Source organism: Haliaeetus leucocephalus, unplaced genomic scaffold (genome assembly GCF_000737465.1).
Source record: "Haliaeetus leucocephalus isolate CR32 unplaced genomic scaffold, Haliaeetus_leucocephalus-4.0 Scaffold228, whole genome shotgun sequence".
In the NCBI taxonomy this organism is placed as follows: domain Eukaryota; kingdom Metazoa; phylum Chordata; class Aves; order Accipitriformes; family Accipitridae; genus Haliaeetus; species Haliaeetus leucocephalus.
Genome location: NW_010972664.1, coordinates 21,253,675 through 21,272,995, shown reverse-complemented (window position 1 = coordinate 21,272,995; position 19,321 = coordinate 21,253,675). Strand labels below are relative to the sequence as shown.

The 19,321-nt window shown below is 39.2% G+C and overlaps 1 protein-coding gene across 3 annotated transcripts in view; it reads left to right on the top strand.

Annotated features, from left to right (window-relative positions):
• GSK3B (glycogen synthase kinase 3 beta) overlaps positions 1-19,321 on the top strand; it is a 151,433-nt gene that overhangs the window by 96,079 nt on the left and 36,033 nt on the right. For all 3 annotated transcript variants that reach the window (XM_010567463.1, XM_010567462.1, XM_010567465.1), the window contains 4 exons: positions 835-945; positions 3,880-4,010; positions 5,884-5,990; positions 15,236-15,333. In XM_010567463.1, the coding sequence (XP_010565765.1) occupies positions 835-945; positions 3,880-4,010; positions 5,884-5,990; positions 15,236-15,333 (447 nt within the window). The remainder of the gene's footprint in view (positions 1-834; positions 946-3,879; positions 4,011-5,883; positions 5,991-15,235; positions 15,334-19,321) is intronic.

The following is a 19,321-nucleotide window of genomic DNA, read 5'->3' as shown; positions in this document are numbered from 1 at the left end:
TAGGCACTATGTGATTATAGTACCTTGTCATTTAATTCCTCTTTGTTCCTTCTTCCCTTTGCTAATGTATTCTGTAACAAAGTATCTTCTTATAAAGCTACTTCTGTTGTTTCTCTGCATTATGTTCACACAGACCTCTAACCTGATCCTAGATATTAAAAGCAATACTTGAGTCTTTGGTTTTGGCTTGTTCTGTTTTGCCGTGAATAAGTTCATATGTTTAAGTTGGAGATAACTGGGACATCAAAATGCATGTGAACAGAATGGTTACAAATGTTAACGCTGGCTTACTGTCTACGAATGGTTAATATGTATTACTAATTCCTTAATAGTTAGGAATTCAGTAAGATCAAAGTACCATTTCTAAAAGATGCAGGGTTTTAAAACTTTTTTTTTGATGTGTAGTTGTTGGGGGGTGAGCTTGGGACTTTTAAATTTGGACTTCTTGGGTTTTGGCAGGTAAGGGACTAATGAGTTAATAGACCGCTTCAAATAATGATGCATATGTCACCTTGAAATATCTCCTAATGAAAATATTGACTGGGCAGAACAATTATATCCTTGTCCCCATTTATAATCAGAAAATGCCTTATGTTGAAGACCATATTAATTAACGTGACCTTAAACATAAGTTTGACTTAAATATTAGTGCACAAGTGCAAAGCCTAAAGGAAAGACAGTTTGGCAGCACTTCATACTTCTACTAAAGATGTATACTTAAAATGTCCACAACTTTCTCATCCTGTTGGCTTCTCTGAATGCTTTAATTGTACTTCATGCTTCAAATCTATTGCTGATTTTTTTTTTTTTTTCTTCTTCTCTATTCTCTTTCAGAAAGATGAGGTGTACCTCAACTTGGTGCTGGACTATGTTCCTGAAACAGTATACAGAGTTGCCAGACATTATAGTCGGGCCAAACAGACACTCCCTATGATTTATGTCAAGGTAGGTAACTGATAGATATGGTTAGATGAAGAAGGATATTATAGAAATAGACTCTATGGATACCTCTTTTCTGACATAATTAGTTTTTTGAAATTTTTAGGAGCATGTACACCTTGAGGCAAGGAAAAAAAAAAAAAAAGAATGACTATTTGTTACAGCGAAGGAAGAATAGAGGCTTAAAGCAAGCACTCCTGATTTCTCACTTTACAAAAATCTTGGAGTGGGTGAGGGAGACTGAGTGTGGGGGGAGTGTTTTGTTTTTGAAGCAGCTTAGGTAGACACTGATACCAGCCAGATGAGCAGCTTCGGTTTCCTGAGGTGATGATGACACAATAGTACAAAGGTCAGGAACTGAAAGAGGATGTCAGGAAGAATAATGTTCTCTTATCTGTTATCTTCCCCCTTTCCTGGCGTATGAATAAGAGTTCACGTGCTTCTGTTATGGGCATGAAAGGCATATTTTTGTCCCCACTTGGAGCTCATTGGCTCTTGTCTTGAAGAGCTACTTGGGGTAAGATGCTTTTATGCACATTGTAGCCTCAAAACCTCACTTAAGTTGTCTGTGTCTTTTTGTTGTCTTTTACAAAGTGGTTAAAATGAATAAAATTTTTTTTTTTTTTTTTTGGTCAAACATGGGATCCATCTGGGTCTTGTAGTTCCATTTCATATATTGCGGTGACCACAGTCCACACGCTAGTGAATGATCATGTTTTCACATGGCATTAACTTGTTAACATGGTGCCCAGGTAACATTAAATGGAAATTAGCAACAAATATTCCTGATGCATATTGATATCTCCAGACTCCTCTTTAAAAGCGTAATGCTTAACATGAGGGTGGGGTTAAGAAAAAACTTCAATTTGATTGAAAGAAGATGAAAGTTACAAAGGTGAAAGCTATAAATAGTAATTATTCCAATAATGAAGTGTTGTGCCATAACTGTATATGCATAAATTGTAAATGGCATCTCTCCACAATAGTCAGCACTGGTGCCTGTTTTTAAGAAAGCACATAACTTTATCATCCAGTAGTAACAATTTCTACTGCAAGGTCACTCTGTTTGGTCTGTTGGTGGAACAGCATGTCTTCAGGTTAGATGGTCCCCCAAATCTGTTAGCTTAACTTTTGATAAATTGTTTATATATCTTTTGTCAGTACTCTTGCCCTAATTGCTCTTCATTATGGGAATTTGGGAAAAATTGTCCTTACTTACACTTTGAGAGAAAATTCTGCTTCAACTCTTTCATCTTGCTTGGGACTTCCCGTTGCAGGTAGCCTGGAAGGCTGTTCTTATTTTTCTGGCAAGCCAAGCCTTTCTCACAATCCTGTATTTAAAAAGATCGTGTTACCTTGATGTCATTAAAGCTTTTGCAATTTTCCAGACATCTTGGCTACACAAAAATTGGATCAGACCTGTTTATTCACTTCTGATTGATACCTAGGCAGGCAGAGAGCTGCTCTTCCCTGGGTAACAAAGAAACTGTTAAAGAACTGCAGGGAAGCTTTTCTAGTAATCTTTCTCCTAATTCTTATTTGTATATTCTAACATGCTGTAAGAAATTCTTGGATGTTTTGGGTTTGCTGTGTGGAGATGAAAGGCATGCTTTCTAAATCCTGCATGTGTTGACTTGACTCCTCAAGTTAGAGCAATCTTTTGCATTATTTTGCAATACACTTGCACAATACAGAGTTAACTTGCCTAGAACAGGCAATTCAGAAAACATGTTTGTTTGCTTTTCTTTGTGCAGAGTTGCGGTTTTCAGAAACAAACATGAAAACTAAAGACCTAGAGCCAATATTCAAGCAATTCTCCTCCTGCTCCTACTTTCCCTGCTAAATGAACAACAAAAAATGAGGGATAGAGAAAGTGAAAAGACAAAGATAGTGGTGAAAGTGAGGCAAATATGACCTGATATCAATATCTAGCAGTTGCACCCGGTTTTACAGACCGTTAAAGGTGAACTTGTAGAGAATGTGCTTAGAAAAGGAAAGTGTGGAGGTGCATCTTCGGTACAATGTCCTGCCTGTAGCTTGATTTTGAGAGGAACCTTGTGGGGGACACAACAAAGATAACAACCTGGCAACCTTGAAACAGGGCTTCCCATGCCTTTATGACTGTACACGCTATACAGCCCTAATTGTATCCAGCAGCTCTTTATTCTCCATAGCCGACAGTGTGTACTTCCAGCAGCTGGACATCCTCCCCTTGCCCTGTAATCTTGCCCTGTGAAGCTCTTGGCTTCGTAACATCTCCCCTTGCTGTATTCCTCCTTGCAAAGGGGGTTAGCCAGTCTTGGAAAAGAGGCAGAGAAAACTCTCCCTCAGCATATGTGTTTGCTGTGCCTTGCGTAAAATTATTCCAAACAGTTGTTTTTCTCTGCCTTTTTGCCCAGAGATTTGAAATTAAAATGAGTTTGTCCCCTCACCAGGAGAAACTGGGAGATTAATTCAAGTGACAGGCTGAGACACTACCATAGTCCTTGGGCAACATTTAATATGTTGTTCGTAACTTCATCAGCTAAAGAGTTTTATTTAGGGTTTTGGGGGGCAGGTTGTTTAGAGGGTTTTGGTTTTTTTAATAACCTGGAATACTTCGTTTCTATGAAGAGGCTGATTTATAAAGCAAACTGAAACACCTTTATTTTGTGTATGTTTTTTATGACTACCATTATTTATAAATGTTGGAAAGCTAGCACAATTATTTTCTTTTGGAATTGCGCTCAATTTTGAATGGATAAATGAACAAATTTGAACTGCATGTGTGGGTATATGGCAAAAGGTGGGTATGGAAGGATGCGAGTAGCTTGCCCATCTTCATAGCACTAATGTGCATTCAGTAGGGTCTTTTTTGAGTGATTTTGCTGTTCTTCTAAGAGTTTGTTTACTCTGTTTTGACTGGGAAAGCACGCCTTATGCAATGTTTCTGTGTTCCAGTTGTACATGTATCAGCTGTTCCGGAGTTTAGCCTATATCCATTCCTTTGGGATCTGCCACCGGGATATAAAACCACAGAACCTCTTGCTGGACCCTGATACAGCTGTTCTAAAACTCTGCGACTTCGGAAGGTAAGTGCATCTGTGGCCTGAAACCTGGTGAAAAGAGCTTCCTTCAAAGTGAACCTGGGTGCAACTTTGCAAAGAAATCCTCTGTGTTCCTCAGAAGGTCTTCATTTGTAGTTTTGAAAGAGAAATTATTGATAATCTGTTTTCCTCTTAAAATGAGTTCATATGAGAGGGAGGAAAAAAGACCTGGAAAAGGATGTCAGGAGGGAGGGAATTAAAGTTCAAGCCTGTTATTTATGCAGGTATTAGAAAAATAAAATAAACATGCTGTCACATAGGGGAAATACTGCATCGTGGAAAAATACAACCAAATATTAGGGTGAGATGTGTTTAGGGAAGAGAAGACAGGCACAGTGGCATAGCAACCTAAGGCTAATGCTACACTTTATTAGTCCACGTGTATGTGCACCAATTCACTTAATATTTCACATACCGTAGAGGCTCAAGATCAGAAGCAACACATCTAATTGAAGCTCTCAGATAGTGGACGTCTGTATCCTAGTTTCCAGTGGCCCATTTATTTCCAGTATCTGTTCAAGTGAATCACCTTTAGAGTCCAGCCCCCATCTGAGAACTGATACAGAAATTCTGGGAATCCACACTCAGACAGGAGACAGATTTCTCCAGGAAAGTTGAGTCTTTAGATTGCGCTATAGCTTTGCAGACTAAAATAGTTAGGGCGTATGTGTGAGAGGTCACGGAAGCTGCTGTTGCTAAATTTGCTTGCCTGTAGCGAGTGGGAATGTCAGATGGTGGTTATTCAAGCAGTGCATCGTCATGCCTGGTGGCTCGGGAATCTCCTCCTCAGCTCTACCTCACCAGTGCTGGAGCAAAATAGGAATCACACTGAAACTAAAAAGTAACAATGCATAAGAAGGTGGTACTTTCTTTTTATCTGTTAATTGTATTTTCTATATAGAAAACAGAAAACTGAGACTTTTTAAAAAGGCTAAATGGGTGGTGGGAGTCCTTCTTCCGTGAAGGTTGAGAAGAGTGTCTGGAAGGTTGGACGTTGGATTTGGCTGGCTTACCACTCTGCTGGGTTTGGTGCTGCTTAGTTGAATGCCGTATTTCTGAAAGGGCAGTTTTGTCTTCCAGCTCCTTTCCATCTAACACTTGGTGTTAATTAAGAAAGAAGTATATGTTCATAGTCTCGTGTTCCAAGAGTAATGTGCTCTCGTGCCCCTTTATTTTCTTTGATTCTTCCAAAGGTAATGGTTGGGGCAATACCGTAGGTTAGATCCTTTGTGGCTGACCTCTTGCAGTATAAATGAAGGCTTCATATTAATCGTGGACCATTAACAAGTGACTACAATGGCAAAGTTTTTTTTTTTTTTCCTTTGTCTCCTCATACACCTTTTGCCTTAGACCACACTCCCTTAAACAGCAAAGAGCCAGAATATTCTGATGGAAATTTAAAAAACCAAAACAAAACAAAAACCAAACAAACCAAAAAAAACCAAACAAACCAAAAAAAACCCCCAAAACAAACCTCTCAATTCTGGTGAGTATCCAGAGCTTTTGAACCTTAAAAGGTAACTACATTTGACTGAACCGTATTCTGTCCTCTTTTTCATTGTAAACAAACCTTTGTACCTGGCAAAAGACAACTGCCAGCCAAAAATCTGATCCTATTTATCACCTAGATTGTAGTCCGAATTTCCTTTACTATGTCCAGTATAAGGTAGCTGCTTGATGGATTGGACTGATTTCATGGTAAATTGAGTCTGTGGCTTGCATCAGCTTAAAATAACATGGTACTTTAGCAGTTAGGAATTGGGGGTGGGTGAAGAGTGCCAAAGCTTAATGTTGGTCTACACTACAATATTGTAAAACTACTCATTACTGAAAGATTATTATTTTGTTTCCTTTTCAGTGCAAAACAGCTGGTTCGTGGAGAACCTAATGTTTCATACATCTGCTCTCGGTACTACAGGGCACCAGAGTTGATCTTTGGAGCCACCGATTATACCTCCAGTATAGGTATGTATGTGTATTTGTTGAAATCTGTACCAACTGCCTGAGTCTTTATTCTGTAGTTAAGTGTAAATGTTTCCAGATACTTGGATATAATCCCCAGAGGCAGAATTTAATTGTAAATGGTCAGATATCACTTCTTAACAAAATACACACATTTTTGTAGACGGCTGCTGTGATTTCTATACCTTTTGAGATTTCCGTGTCAATTACATTAGGAAAGGGGCTTTTTTAATGTGTGGGGAGAAATTTGATTTCGAACAAAAAGAATCCAGGTGATTTTGCCATTTAGTTTAAAAGTAGGTATGAGATCTCAAGCCAGAAAATCATTTTGATGACTTAAAATAACTGTAAAGAATGACTGTACAAATACCAACTACTGCTTCTGTTATGCTGTGATTTAGACACAAATAATTCTGTAACTTGGCTTTTCGTAAAGAGATTTAGTGGGAGGGAAAATGTAGCCTAATGATTGGCTTTAAACTCTCTTGACAGTTTTAATATATTGTGTGCAACAGTCTTTCTGATTCGACTTACTCTGTTAACTTTTGCTGTCCTTTAGCCATTAATTTTGAACATGAAGACATCTTTTTAATACCTGGCACGTAGCTGTGTCATGGAAATGTTAGGGAAGCGGGAGATTTTGGCAGAGGACAGGGAACAGCTGGGTTTTCTTACAGTGGAGTCCTAAAAATGAAGAGCAAAATGAAAAAAATCATAAATACGAACAGCAATCTGTTGGGTGGTTGTGGGTAACTTCTTCAGTTTTTTAGTCAAGACATTCTCTGGGGTCCTAGTGCTGGAGAGATGAGATTTGGCTCCCGGGTTCCCCAATATTGTGCTAAGCTTTCACCTTGCTTATGGACTTGAGTCACTTAGGCAAGGTTTAATATGTTCGAAAGGGTTTGGAGATCATGATCAAGTCTTGGCAGAATATGTTTATAGCCAGCTAAAGTATGTTTAAAGTTAGTATGTTCTAACTAGTGTTAAATTCAATGGCTGGCTGGCTCGTTGCAACTCTGCAGTTCTTTGAAAAAAGAAGTGTTCCTGAAGAGTTACCTGTCTCGCTATTTTTTTTTCCATTGGTTATTCTTCAGCATGTATTGTAGCAACACTTGCGTATCTCCCGAGTAGAAAAAAGAGGCAGAACCATAAGAACTCTGCAGAAAGTAATGGCACAATAAAGATAAAAGGGCAGAACTTAGTGGCAGCACCAGCCCTACTCTTTCTTGCCCTGGATACCATAGCTCTCCCGGTTTACTGTTTAATACGCTGATTCAACTTCAACTGACAAGAGATGTTTGGTTAGGTTAACTTTCTGCTACTCTAGTGAGTTGAATCAGCATTACTGTGTAGTCCCATAAGCAGCAGAGCCCAGGCAAAAGCACAGTGGTGGGAGCTCTTGAGTGAGAGGAAGGCGGCTGATCCCAGTTGATATCTTTTTCCCAGCTGAGAGCTAATAGATTGGCTCAGCTGCATTATCAGAGTGCACTGAGACAACTTGTTTCAGAGGATAACTGCATACAACAAATATTTTAGGTGTCACCAGAAGAGACTGCTTTATAGACAAGCCTGTAAAATGTCTCTTGCTCCAACTGTATAATGACTGTAATCTTGCACTTTTTTGCAGACCCTTTTTAAAGTTGCTCTTTCCATTTTTGTTTTCTTATCTGCTGGTCTCTAAAATAGTTCTAATCATTCTAGAGTGAGGAGGCCATTTTCCACTTGCCAAAACCATCATGAATTTCAATTGTTGTTCAGACTTTCTAGTGCCTCCCCCCAAAAAACTTCTTCCCCCAAGCCCCTTCTCTGAAACTTGCACAGAATAGCTTGAAAATGAAGTTCAGCAAATATTCCTTCCTATCCTGTCCTCCCTTCACTTCCTTCTCAACAGAATCTTTGCATTTGGGAGCTGAGAAGTAATAAAATGCCTTTACAGACTTACTTGGCTGTTTCCCAGTGTTCTGCAATATGTTAGAAGTTCTAGGGGTTTAGTTTTGTGATGCTGCTGCTTCCAGTGGTGGTAAACACCAGGATTTTCCTTAGTTCTTGCTAGATGGGCAGCAAGAGTGCTTAGTGAGAACTCTTCCCTATTTCACATAGGATTGCTCATCCAAACACAACCAGCATTATTTGTATACCAACCAACAAGCACAGATAGGTTTCTTTAAAAGAGGGGGAGAGGAAGGAACATTTAATTATCGGTACTTTATCCATAGCTCAATGTATAGGAAACTGTGAAATTCTTCACTATTGTAATACTGCATTTTAAACTTTTTTTTTATGTGGACATGTGTGTGTTTTCTAGTTCTTGTTTTCTTCTGAATTGTTAGCACAACAGCCTTTTCCTGCTACACAGTTTTTTCTCTATATATAAACCTGTGTGTGTGTGGTAACAAAAACTGAGTTTACATGGAAAGCAGGGATCTTGACTCTTCTGTTTAAATATGCTATCTTAAAACTAGGTTAAAAATAAAATCAGTGAGGAATATGAAGCCAAAATGTGTTCTAAGTAGAACTTTTTTATGTCATCTGTGAGGCATCCAGCAGTTTTCTAAGGTTTTTGTTGTTTGCTAACGTTACTGCAGGCCTTATGATTGTAACATGCTGCAATATAGTAATTATTGGAAGTATTTCTGAGCAACAGGGGCTTCTTAAGCCGAGGTGGTGACATTGTGGTGGCCCAAGACTGACAGTACAGCTGGCCTGCATCACGACCATTTCAGTAGTTAGTCATCCTCTTTAGCACTGTAACCAGAAGTTGCGTTAGGCTGTCTGGCTTTGTCTAGGTTGTCTTTTAACACATGAATTTGCCCATATGACATTATTTGCTCTTCAATGTAGCAGAAACTAAAGTTGGTTCCAGGATGTGTCTTTTCATCCTGAAAGTCACAACTGTAAACCGCCTTCTAACTTCTAGGATCTTGATTATTTCATCGAAGTGCGTGACTTAAATTCTAACCCTAAAGGTCCCTTTAAAAATAACTCATAGCCAGGGGTAGTGCTTGTTGCGCTTTTGTAAAGTACTGCATTAGAGCTGTATTTAAATATATATGATAGTAAGAGTAGCATCAAAACACATTTACTGCAGTTAATGCCTCTGTGTGTGTCATCCAGCAGACCTGGGACTATTGTTAAAATAATGACCTGGGAAATGACCTATTCCAAGTTTTTTAAAAAACCCCTGTTGCCAAATAGCTACAAATCCAGGCCCCTAATAGCTCTGTGGTCTGCCTGTGTACAACTTTATGGTTTTTTTCAGTGGTTGGGCACAAGCATTCATGTCACTTGTGTGCTTTCATAGCTTGTACAGTTTGGGCCTTCGTGCACCTTTGGTTATGAATTCTGCAAGTGTGTGCATGTCCCTAAGGCTTGCTGGGGATGGCACGTAGTTTTGTTCCCGCAGCTGATTTGCAGGAGGGTGTTTTTGGTTGGGTTGGGGTTGGTTTTTTTGGTTTTTTTATTTTTCTGGTGTTTTTTTTTCAAACCAAGCCCTTCAGCTATCCCTTGACAGGCGTTTTGGCTGAGGCTTCTTCCTTGCAGGTCTGTGTGCGTTAACACCATCCCAGAGTCTGTTGCTGGCGTGCTGCTGGCTGCGCTGGTCATATGGGTGCTGCTGCCTGCTGAAAAACTGTGGAATGGCTGCCCGCATTCCCCTACAACATCCTAGGACAAACATAGGTGCTGAAGCAGGGGTTAGTGCAGGTGTTTCTGTTGCCACATGATCGTCTTGTATAAAAAGAAGCTGTGCAGTTAAGCTTTACCTCCATAAAATGCATTATTTTTTTTACTAGGTTAGGTGGTGGGGCAATAGAGGGCTCGCCAGAACCTGGTGGTGCTTCTGGATAATAAGGATCTGCTGGTCTCGGCACGTTTTCTCTGTCACTGCGCTGGCAGGAGTTGAGAGTGTCCCGGAGGGAACATTTATAGCCACTGGCAGGGAAAGATTGATCAGTGTGGCTGTATTACTGGCTTCTCTTGGGGTGTCCAAAAATAAGTATCATGAAGTTATTCATTCACTTCCCTAGTAAGAGCTGGGAGAGAGTATTTCACCACAGCAGTCTGGAGCAGAAGCTCCTCTGGAGGCGTGCGTAGTCGGGCTGTCTCAGAGTTTCTTGGGGAAGAACCGTCACAAGGTGTGTGTCCCAAACCTGTTGCCAAACAGTGAAAAGTATTTGCCTCTGTGTCTTGGATGGCAACTTCCAATGCTGAAAATAAGCACGTGCATTAATTTACTGAACTATTCTATCCCCTGTCATTGTAGTTTCATCTCGACATTGCAGAAGAATAGAAATATGTGCATTTAGCTTTTGTTCCAAATACTGGAACAAGCATGGCTTTCCTGATGTTTTCAGGTTTAGCCTTATTCTGTCTCTATAATCTGTGGTTCTACTGTGGCTTGATGTGCAAAACTTGCACCAGCGTAGCATGTGTGCCCATAATCCAGAATTTTGGTCTCGTTCTGACATCCCAAAAATTGTTCCAAACAAGCAGCAATGAAAAGCACTTTGGGCTCTGGCATTTGGCATGTAGAAGCTGCTGATTTTATGACTTCTTAGGGCTGCTTTTCTCATTTCTGGTTTCTTCCCTGCTAGTTTGTTTCCACAGTTTCCAGACCAGCAACTTTGAGTCACCTCCAAGATGGAGATAGTCCATCAAGGTCAAGGGATAGTGAGGCAAAGATGAACAGATGAGGGGCTGAAAAAACGTAGAAAGGTAAATGTGCCCCATAAAGTGTCAGATAAAGGAAAGTTCTTAATTTGTACTAAATGGATGAGAGCAGGCTCAACTCTCCCCACCTCCTTCGTGTCCTCCAAATAACAAGTTAGAGGATCTGGAGCATAATACAATGAACGGTGCTTGTGCTGTGAAGAAGGGGGCCAGCTTCTCAGCTTGGAAAGGCAGAGTTTGAGATCACAAAAATGAAATTTGCGGACAGGGTATTCTGTTGCAGACAACTGGGAATGGCCATTGCCCACATGTAGAATTCAAGCTAAGGAGTGGCTTTTGCAGATTGTCCTGCCAGATGCCTCTTCCTGAACTAAAGAGAAATTCTGCTGTTCTTACCTTCTCTAATGCTGAAATAGCATTCAAAAGCAAGGGAATCATACAGGTGATATTATTAGACAAGTTAATGTCCACCTAACAACTGTGAAGATCAGTAAAGTAATAGAAACTTAAATTAATTTAAGAAAAGATTTGTCATATAAGAGGCTATTTGAATTTTTGTGTGTTTAAATTAGTGCAGGTAGTTCATGTGATAATGGTATTTGTCTGTATTCTTCAATCTACAAAAGATATGGCGTTAGCTACTATTATAATGTGTGAAAGCTATCCGAAATAAGCTTATTCTGAAGGTTGCTTTTGGCTGGCAGTTGCATTTACTGTCCATATTGTTTAGACTACATTTCACTGAAGGTATGAAGAAAGTAGCCTTGCCTACTTTCTTCTACTTAAAATTAATAACTTTCAGTATTTTCTCCTAAAATTTCACATTGTCCCAACTAGTTCAGCATAAGGATGATTTGTTGACTTAGTCTCTCTTAAGGCTTTCTCATCTTGTTTATTAACTAGTTTAAAGCACGTGAATTATAGTCGTATTTTTTCCTTAATTAAATTGCACATATTAAAAAGAAGTAGTTCAGAAAATGCTTCTCTACCCATGGGAGCAGGTAGTTACACTGCAAGCTTGCTCTGAAAGATTATTAACCTATAATAGTTAGCTGTAACTCTGCTAAGGCAGAAAAGGATCTGGGAAGAAGCTATCAAAAACTAGTATTAACTACTTTATCACTTCTCTTAAGTAACATGTCCTTAAATATAGAATTTAGTACATTGTTTGCTTCAGGCTTGAGAAAAATGTTACCATCCGAATTTGGAAGATAAATTTTTAAATGCCAGGTTCAAAGGGAGGGAAAATAAAAGGCAAACTATGCCAGAGCCAAATTTTGTCCCGTTCAAGTCAATGGCATAGATTCCATTAAGTTTCAGCAGAGCTGAAATTTCCCAGTTTCTTCCTTGTTGTAGGTTGCTTACCAGAGTTGTATAAACACCTATGTAAATTGTGTTTTGTTGCTGTCCCTGCTTGGATCTGCTGAAGTTAGCCTCTGCTCTTTGGCTTTTGTTGAGGATGCTTCAAGGGTTTGTTCACTTCCTTGCCCAGGGAACATTGCCCAAGTCCTAATTTGGAAGTCAGTGAAATTACACTCCTGGAAAAAAAGTTGGGGATTTTGGAATGCCTGTATCTTATTTCAGTGTGTGTTTAAAGTGTTAGCAAGGAAAATTAAATAGACTTTTAACAAGGCATTAAATCACCCGATTTGGAAGATTTCAATGCATGAGGAACATACATAGGTTCCCAATAGATTTGTTGGATGTTTGATGGGTTAAACCCATCATGAATACAGCAGGTATTCCTCAGACTTCCCCAGCTATTTCCTCATGCCTACCTCTTTTCTTTTTCTCCTCTCTCCCCCTGTGATGCTCTCAGCTTTCTCATGTACCCTCTGCTGTTTCTGCTTGGCCTCCTTGCTTGAGCAAGGACCTGCATGTCCTTCGACTTGTTTGCTGCTGCAGTTTGGCACGGTGGGGACAAGCCCGGCGTGTCCCGCAGGGACTGAGCCCTCCTCTCCTCAGCAGCGACACTGCTGCAGGCTCTCCCCACTGATTTTTACAAAACTTCAGTAATGGATTCGAGACTTCTGCCTTTCAGACTTGTCTGAAATCAGCTGGTGGAGTGCAAAGACATTTAGGGAGACTGGGAAAGGATAAAACAGCACAAAGCTAACTTCACAGAGCAGCCAGTCCAGAAGGTTATTTAAAATAGTTTTTAAAAGCCACAGTCTAATTTGGGGGAAAAAAAAATGGTAGCGTAGTTTCAAAATTCTAAAAGGAAGTGAGTTGTGAATGCTGCCTTTCTCTCATGTCAGCTTTGGGTTTTTGTATGTTCTGTCAAATACTTTTCCTTCCCATATATTGTTTCTTTTTCAGTGCAAAATAAGGATTGAAGTTGTAAATAATGATTATAGCTTTGGAGTACTGCTTGGTTTCTATACTCCGTGTAAAGGACTCAGCTTTTTCAAAACCCTTTAAGGTGCCTTTAAATAGACTTTTAAGTTACAGTACTCTGACTGCTTAGTATATTCAATCTGTTTCTTCACTACTTCTGAAGAAATCTATACTATCTGTTGAACTGTTGTGTAATTTCCTATAAACCCAGCATGCATGCGTTGACATAAAAAGTGATTCTTTGCGTCATCTTTTTGTTGTATGTGTTGGCCCAACAGCAGGAGCTATCGGAGAGACATTGTTTAGCAGTTGGATGCAATTAAATGTTCTTTACGTGATGCCTCCTTCATTTGTTGTCCAAAAGAGATCTTAGCACCTTGGTGGCCATATCAGCTTTTATTAAATACGACTAAAAGATCAAAAAGCATAACCTGGTTTGTTTGGTTGTTGAAAATCAAGACTCAAACTTTGGATTATTTCTGGTTGCTGTTTGTATTGCAAGTAGTTACTTTTTAGGATAAGCCCTGATGCAATGTTTGTACTAAGGCATTATGTAAAAATGCATGCATTTGACTTAGAGGTGAATGATTTTGAAAGCTGCAATAATGAGCAGTGCTTTTTCTCTACCATATGTTCCAGTTGAACCATATCTTTCTTGAGAAGAAGGTGAAGTATTTTTGCGTAGCTCCTCTCTCTTTCATTTAGAAATGGGGGAAGGAAAATTCTGTTCTAACTTGCAGATTATTTTGTTTTCAGTCTTGAATTCCTGAAAGTTTTTGTTGTTTTTTTTTTATTATTATTATTTTTTGCATCAGTCTGTAGTGGTTGTGACAAAGTGGTAATATACTGTTTAGAGAACTGTCAGAGACATTTTCCTCACACAGACCTTTAGCCATAACTGACAGCGTTTTGTGTATCCTGCTTCCTAATGGCATAGTTTAAATACACTGAGGGAATAAGGATCCCTGTTATAGTGTGGTTGGAACAGACCGCAGGAGGGAAATGCTCTGGGGTTTCAGTTGTGGTGATGGTACTGTTATTTCAGGGGCGAGGGGGGAAAGGTTAGCTTGTAAAAGGAGGTGAGAGTTCAAAGAAAGATGGGTGGAGGGGACTGGGTTTGTTCTTTTCCCTTTTGGGGCATTACAAGATTGTAGGCTTTACAGATCTTGCTGATTGTTTGAGGTTAGATTTTAGTGTAAGGTTTCAGATATACATTGAACAAATGATGACTTTCTAGAAAACCTTATATTCAAATTTTTTTTGTTGTTGTTTAGTTGAGAAGCAGTTATCTGCATCTAGGTGCAATACTTTTACGGTGTTGAGCAGCTTCAGTATTCAGTGTGCAGTTACAACAGATTCTCACAAACATCTGCTATGCAGTGTTTACTGCATTTGCTTGATTATATTTTTCATACAAATTAACTGTTTCAAAAATAAAATGATATATTCTGTAGTGCACTTAGATACATTCTTAAGTTGCTGTTGTAGTATTTAATTACCTGTAATAGATTATGAAAATTTTCTTCATGTAGAGGAGTACCTGCTAGTGACTACTTCTGGCTTTTGGTATATGTATGAAAATTAGTTGATGGCTTCTTCTATGGATGCTGTTGACCTGATCTATGACTTGCAGTTCTGTTATCCAGCCAAGTTTGCAAATGGAATTGGGATAAAGATTAGGTCTTGATGTGGCTGAGTTACAGAGGCTATCTCCCAGATCCCTTAATCATCATGTACTGCAGGATACAAGTAATACTTGCAGTACTGGTTCATCTGCTAGTGTATATATCATTTCAATATATGGATGAAAAATTGAGTCTATTCAACATTCAGAAACAGTAAAAACATCATCAGCTGTTGCAGTGGATGATACTTATGCATAGTTCATGATCAATGTAATTTAAAAATAACAGAGGGTTTGGGGAAATTCTTAATTTTCAGAATGTTCTCAGGTCTTTTCCCTATATGTATAAGTTTTTATGTCAATATATTATGGTGTTTAACATTATTTTCCAGTTCTCATTGTCTCATGGTTTGACTTCTAAGACTGTCTGCCCACCATTGCTTTATGCCAGGTATCTGTGTTTTCTAGATTAACATTTAGGAGAGGAATGTTTTTTATATTTAGCTGCGTTATATCTGCTATTAAACATGGCAAAGAATAAAGTAAGTAGCTTAAAATTGCTGGGTTTTGTATAAATGGCCTAATACATACCTTTTACTGATACCTTTCCCTTTTTTAGATGTGTGGTCAGCAGGCTGTGTATTGGCTGAACTGTTACTAGGACAACCAATCTTTCCAGGTGACAGTGGTGTGGATCAGTTGGTGGAAATAATCAAGGTATGGAATTTTAAATCTTGTTCTGACTGCATTATTCTTGGGAATCAGCATGAAAACATGCATTGTTATAAACTTGTCAACATATATATTCTGTCACCATTGTACAGGGTGTTGCATGTAAACCATGTCTGAAAACACTTCTCATGCTTTTTTGAGAGCTTAATGATCTTTATTTGCTCCCCTTGCAGTCATGCATAATGATATATCATCTTTTAATTATATGGGGTTTTTCCCTCTTAAAGGATTGCACTTTCAGTGTGCATGGAAATAGTGCTTACATACTGAGCCAATATTTATTAATGTGTGATTTTTATTCTTTAAGAATCTGGCTCTTTTTCCTTTATGGCATGCAATTAGTACTTGGCTTTGAAAACAGTGTTATTAAATTTCCTTGTGCCAGATTCTTCACATATGTAGCCTTCTTCTCTTCTTCCTTCCTTCCAGCTCTTTGAGGTGAAAGGTGAGAAAGGGCACTCCTTTTTGCAGATGGAGAATCAGAAAATGTAGGGCAAAGGTACCTTCCACCTGAAGAGTCATCTTTTTCAAGTGAAAAAGACCTAGTGTTTCAAAATACATAACATTTATATATCATTTATGTCCAAACACATCTTGATTGATTTCGTTTGGTAAGCTGTGAATATTCTGTGATTCTCAAATTAGAGGCATGGAAGAATAATTCATAGCTTGAAAGATTGGTGTCTGACTTTGCAGCACCCTAGTCTCCCCCGCCTCCTTCAACTTCTGCAATGAAGGAAGCAAGATTTCTAGAGAAGAGCAGTATATTTTTCCTCTGAATCTATACTATGCACTTAATAAGATGGGAGTATTGCAGAGGATAAGCGTTGTACACATGCCGTTGGGCTTTATTGATTTCAGCACCAAAAAGGGACTGTGTTAAGAGAATTTCCTCCATGGTTTTGCCACTTAACTGCAACCTTGATGCTTGTATATTTGTGTGTCATGCATGTGAAAACACCCTCAAAACCAAAATGTGTGGGTGGAAGAGTAGGACTTTCTACTTCCATCTGTGTTATTCACTGGAAGAGCTGCTGGTGTCTTTGTCCCTGTCCTATCAGAGTGTATGACACCAACCAACGCCAAGTGGTCACTCTCCTGTGTGGAGAACGTGGGCTGGTGAGGCTCGGTGTTTTTCTGTGGCCTGCTCTCCTGTCTCAGTGAGGTGTGCTCTGACCTTCTAGGCTTCTGCCATGTCTCCTCCAGCCTTTGACCGTGTAAACCTAGCTTCTGTTACAGTGGGTTTGGGTCTGTCCTGCTGGAAATCCTCCAGTCAGTAACTTTCCTCCGGAGGCTCTGTGTCTTGCACCTGCTTCTCCTATGACTTTCTTGATTTCTTATTATTGCCTTTCTGCCCAGTGTATTTCAAGCTCAGTATATCCAAGTTGGGTCAGTTTACATAGGAAACACTAGTGGAAAACTAGAGTTCTTGTCAGAAGTAGGGCTGATGACGGCACAAGTGGCAATTTTTTCCTTTTGACAGGTGTCTTGGAGTGGTGCACTGCTTTCTGCTACACTGCTTTTGTGAGACTTGAAGTGGTCACTGTGAACACTTCAGCTGGCCAGAGTTCCTCAGGGGTTTGTTCAATAACCAGTGGTGTTTGACTTTGGATGTTTTCAAAAAGTCCTGTTTTGTTTCTTGATTAGTGTCTTCAATCCTGAGAAACTGCATCTAATGAGTTTTTTGTAAATACAACTGTTTATATCGGGGTGACAGTCCTGTAAGTCCTTCCGTGACTTGATCAGAAATCTGAGAGTAGAGGCCTAATCAGCAAAACCATAGTGCTCTGCCTTACCATTGCTTTGATTTTCACAATGTGGAAGTAAAACAATCAGGAAATAGATGTCCTCTCATTATTGACATGCTTGCCAAGCAGAGACTGTGGTTTGGTTCAAAGTTTGCTAAAAGCTGTTCTCATCAGTTGGATGTTTTCAGTTCTGCAGTACTGGAAGTAAACATCTGTGAACTAATAATTTTATATCACGTGTGTGCTCCAATTGTGATGATTCTGCTTTGTTTACACTTCAGTTGTAGTGAAGCAGAGGAGTACTTTAATAAAATGGCTGATAGCCTATGTACCATCTGTGGTTTCTTTAAATGACACTGCCGTGAGCAGTGTGGTAACTTTTATTGACCAATTCATAGCTGAATATGTAGTACTGGCAAACTAATGTTATTTCTCATGATGGCTGAAGGAGTATGCAGTGTAAAGGCTTGAACTTCAGTAAATTATAGCTTGAGATGACGATTTCATGTCCACAGAAACAAACTTCAGCAACATTTCTTTAGAGATAGAAAGGGGGATACTGACCATCCACACCTGTGTTGTGTTGGGTTTTTCTCATCTTCTGTTAGATATGTAGCCCCCTACATGTAGAAATTAAGTGAAACAAATGTAGGGATAACTCCATTTTATAGTAACCGTGGTCTCTTTGATTAAAAAGTTACAGTACTGAGACAATATGTTTTAGGAAAGTCTGAGAGAACAAATGCTGTGAATCTTATAGTAGTAGTCACAAAAAAGGATGTGCGCTGTATTGTTAAGGAAGTATGATGGAAAATGTGAGCCCGAATGGGTGGGTGCCATGAATATTTTTCTGCCCATATATTTGTTACTGAGGCAGCATGTATTCTCAAGGCAACACTGGAAGAGAAAATGAGTGCAAACTGCAGAAGTGGACTGTTTTTCAGTGCCCTTGTCCACCACATCTTGTGAAGTTTTGCATAAACTATTCAGAAAAGCCCTTGCAGAAGGCTAAATTGAGAAGACAGAGAGAGTTATAATTGAGCATATTGCATTCAAAATCAACAGCTGTGAGAAATTGTCTAGGAAAGTGCATGAACTGGGCAATGAGGTGCTTCCCTGGTAATGCTATATGCACCGACAAGTTATTTCTCATAGCGGGAGTAGAGGGAGAACAGCATGTTTACCTCAAATTTCAAGTAATTTTCCCTCACCTTTTCAGAATGAGGAAAAAGTAGAAAGTGAGGTCCTCAATTTTCCATTTTGCCAGCTGTTGGTAGGGTTCTGTCCCATCTGCTATGTATCCCTTAAGTGACCAACAATCAAATTGAGCAATTTGTTTTTCAAATCTGCAAAGAAGTCATAAAACATTCTGCTCTTCTCCACTCCCAGCATGATGCTTAAGTTCGACTTAGATTTGAAAGGTTACCATAAAAACGGCAACCTGTGTTTATTGACCAAGCTCGGGTTCTTCTGCCTCAATATGGTTGAAGACATATGCAATTCTGCAGCATAAAAATTACCAGAAATGTTAAGCCTTGGGCACAACGTGTAAAACATTAGATTGTATAAGTTTTCATTTAGAATAGGATTCATTTTAAAAAATGTTTTTACAGATGGTGTCCACCTCTTCTATTTACTGCCACAGAATAGTACTGTTTAAAGCTTTCATTGTAACACAGACTTATCTTAATGCTAACTGGCTGTGGGAAAAGCAGAGCTGTGGGATCTGCCAGTTGTACAACAGCAATGAACTTTGTAGAAGGTTGCAGGTTGGGACCTGTAAGCTGCTGTTTGACTATCTTGGAGTTGTGCTTTTCAGATGGCTTCCTCGGAACTGTATGTCTGAAACTTAAGGCAGAGAAAATGTATTTTAAACTCCTAAAAAGGCCTTATAGTAAAAAAAGTATTTATCCACACATTTGGAAATGCATCTGATTTCCATCCTTTAAATTTACTTGATTCCACTGCAAGAGAGGTCAGCTTAGAAACTTTTCTGCTGGTTCCTATCAATTCAGGGTGACTGAGTTGCAGTCGCTCCTGTAGCATTTTTTGAGCCAAGATAAATTTTTCAGTTGTCTCTTCTGTTGCTTACTCAGCTTTGATTATTCAGAGTTCATTTCACAACACAGCAATTGGATGCTACACCTGGGTATGAAGTTTCTGCATTAGGCTGGAGAATGACTTCAAAGTGCCATCATGTTAAACTAGTCCTTCCTTCTGATGCA